The sequence below is a fragment of the Triticum dicoccoides genome, chromosome 7A, assembly GCF_002162155.2.
Source record: "Triticum dicoccoides isolate Atlit2015 ecotype Zavitan chromosome 7A, WEW_v2.0, whole genome shotgun sequence".
In the NCBI taxonomy this organism is placed as follows: domain Eukaryota; kingdom Viridiplantae; phylum Streptophyta; class Magnoliopsida; order Poales; family Poaceae; genus Triticum; species Triticum dicoccoides.
The window spans coordinates 128,815,774-128,817,094 of record NC_041392.1 but is presented as its reverse complement, the minus strand read 5'-3'; the positions used below and the strand labels follow the sequence as shown (position 1 = coordinate 128,817,094).

At 55.9% G+C, this 1,321-nt stretch overlaps 1 protein-coding gene across 1 annotated transcript; it reads right to left on the bottom strand.

Annotated features, from left to right (window-relative positions):
- Window positions 1–167: 167 nt before the first annotated feature.
- Window positions 168–1,048, bottom strand: LOC119327937. The gene has a single exon (XM_037600997.1). The coding sequence runs from the start codon at window positions 1,020–1,022 to the stop codon at window positions 342–344; it is 681 nt and encodes a 226-aa protein (XP_037456894.1). The 5' UTR covers window positions 1,023–1,048; the 3' UTR covers window positions 168–341.
- Window positions 1,049–1,321: the final 273 nt, after the last annotated feature.

Here is a 1,321-nt window from a genome sequence, read left to right as displayed (position 1 = left end):
CAATCTACCCGTGGTAGTTCTAATCCAAACCATTGATTCACATCGATATTTGTGATAAAAGTTTAAGAGATACTGAAGCATACTTAATTTAATTTACTTTATTATTACTTCTACATAACCTTTGTCACTAACTGATTCTTAACACCCACTTTACAGCAACGTACATAGGCAGTGAAGTACCAAATTTTATTCCATTAGGTCAGGCAATACATAATACGTACCGCGGTAGACAATACCACAGTCCCGCAATAAGCCCACCTGCTTATGTACGTACAACGTGATTCAGCTCACGACAACGTAACTATTTTTGAATCACTATTTTTACCCCCAAAAAAACATAACTACACCCCAGGATACTTGGCCTTGTAGTCGCTCCACAGCTGGTCCACCCTCTTCCCCAGGATCTGCACGAAGTAGTCGTCGCTGTAGCCGTCCTTGAGCTTGCCGTTCATCTCCGCCACGAAGCCGGGCTTGAGCGAGTCACAGTAGTCCAGGAACCTGGCCGTCACGTCGTACCCCTGATCCCACCGGTCGCCGCCGCCCTCCTTCACCCAGTGCCCCGGCACGTACCCGGCCTTGAGCCGCACGTAGTCCGCGATGCCCTCGAAGACCCCCGAGTGCGCGCCGTAGTCCTGCAGCCCCCACTGCCACACGTGCGCCACCTCGTGGTACAGCACCCCCGTCACCTGCTCCTTGAGGTCGTCGCCGGTGATGCCGCCGACGTAGCGGGCGCTGAGCTCCACGGTGCTGCCGCTGGTGGCGGCGATGCCGTCCGTGTCGCGGACGGCGAGGGTGACGGTGTCGCCGTCGGCGGGCCTACGGTCGGAGGGGTCCGGCTGGTTGAAGATGCCCCAGGTGAAGGAGGACGCGTCGGACAGCACCTGCTTGGCGTAGTCGGCGCCGTACTCCTGGTCGAACCGCTGGCCGCCGGCCGTGCTCGACGCCTCGTTCGTCACGTCGAATTTGACGGCGCCCGCCGTGGCTGCCAGGCCCAGGAGGAGGAGGGCGATGGAAATCTTCATCTCGCTCGTCTGGGTGCTTTGGTGAGTGCTACGTGGTGTGCTGGGCAGCTCAATTTATAGGCAGCACCGGTGCGTGCGTGGTACGTACTAGTGAACCATGCAGCTTGACGTGTTCTTTCCAACATGGCCAAACTTGCTTTGACTTATCTTTGGACGACTGTGCCAAACGCGCGGTGCCAATGAATTCGCGAAACTGCGAGGAAGCTAAATCCTGGAAGCTTCCTTGCACAATGTTTTTCCAATCCCAGGAAGTCCTTGTGCCGTGCTTGACCGTTCGAATTTCAGTCAGTGCGTACGTG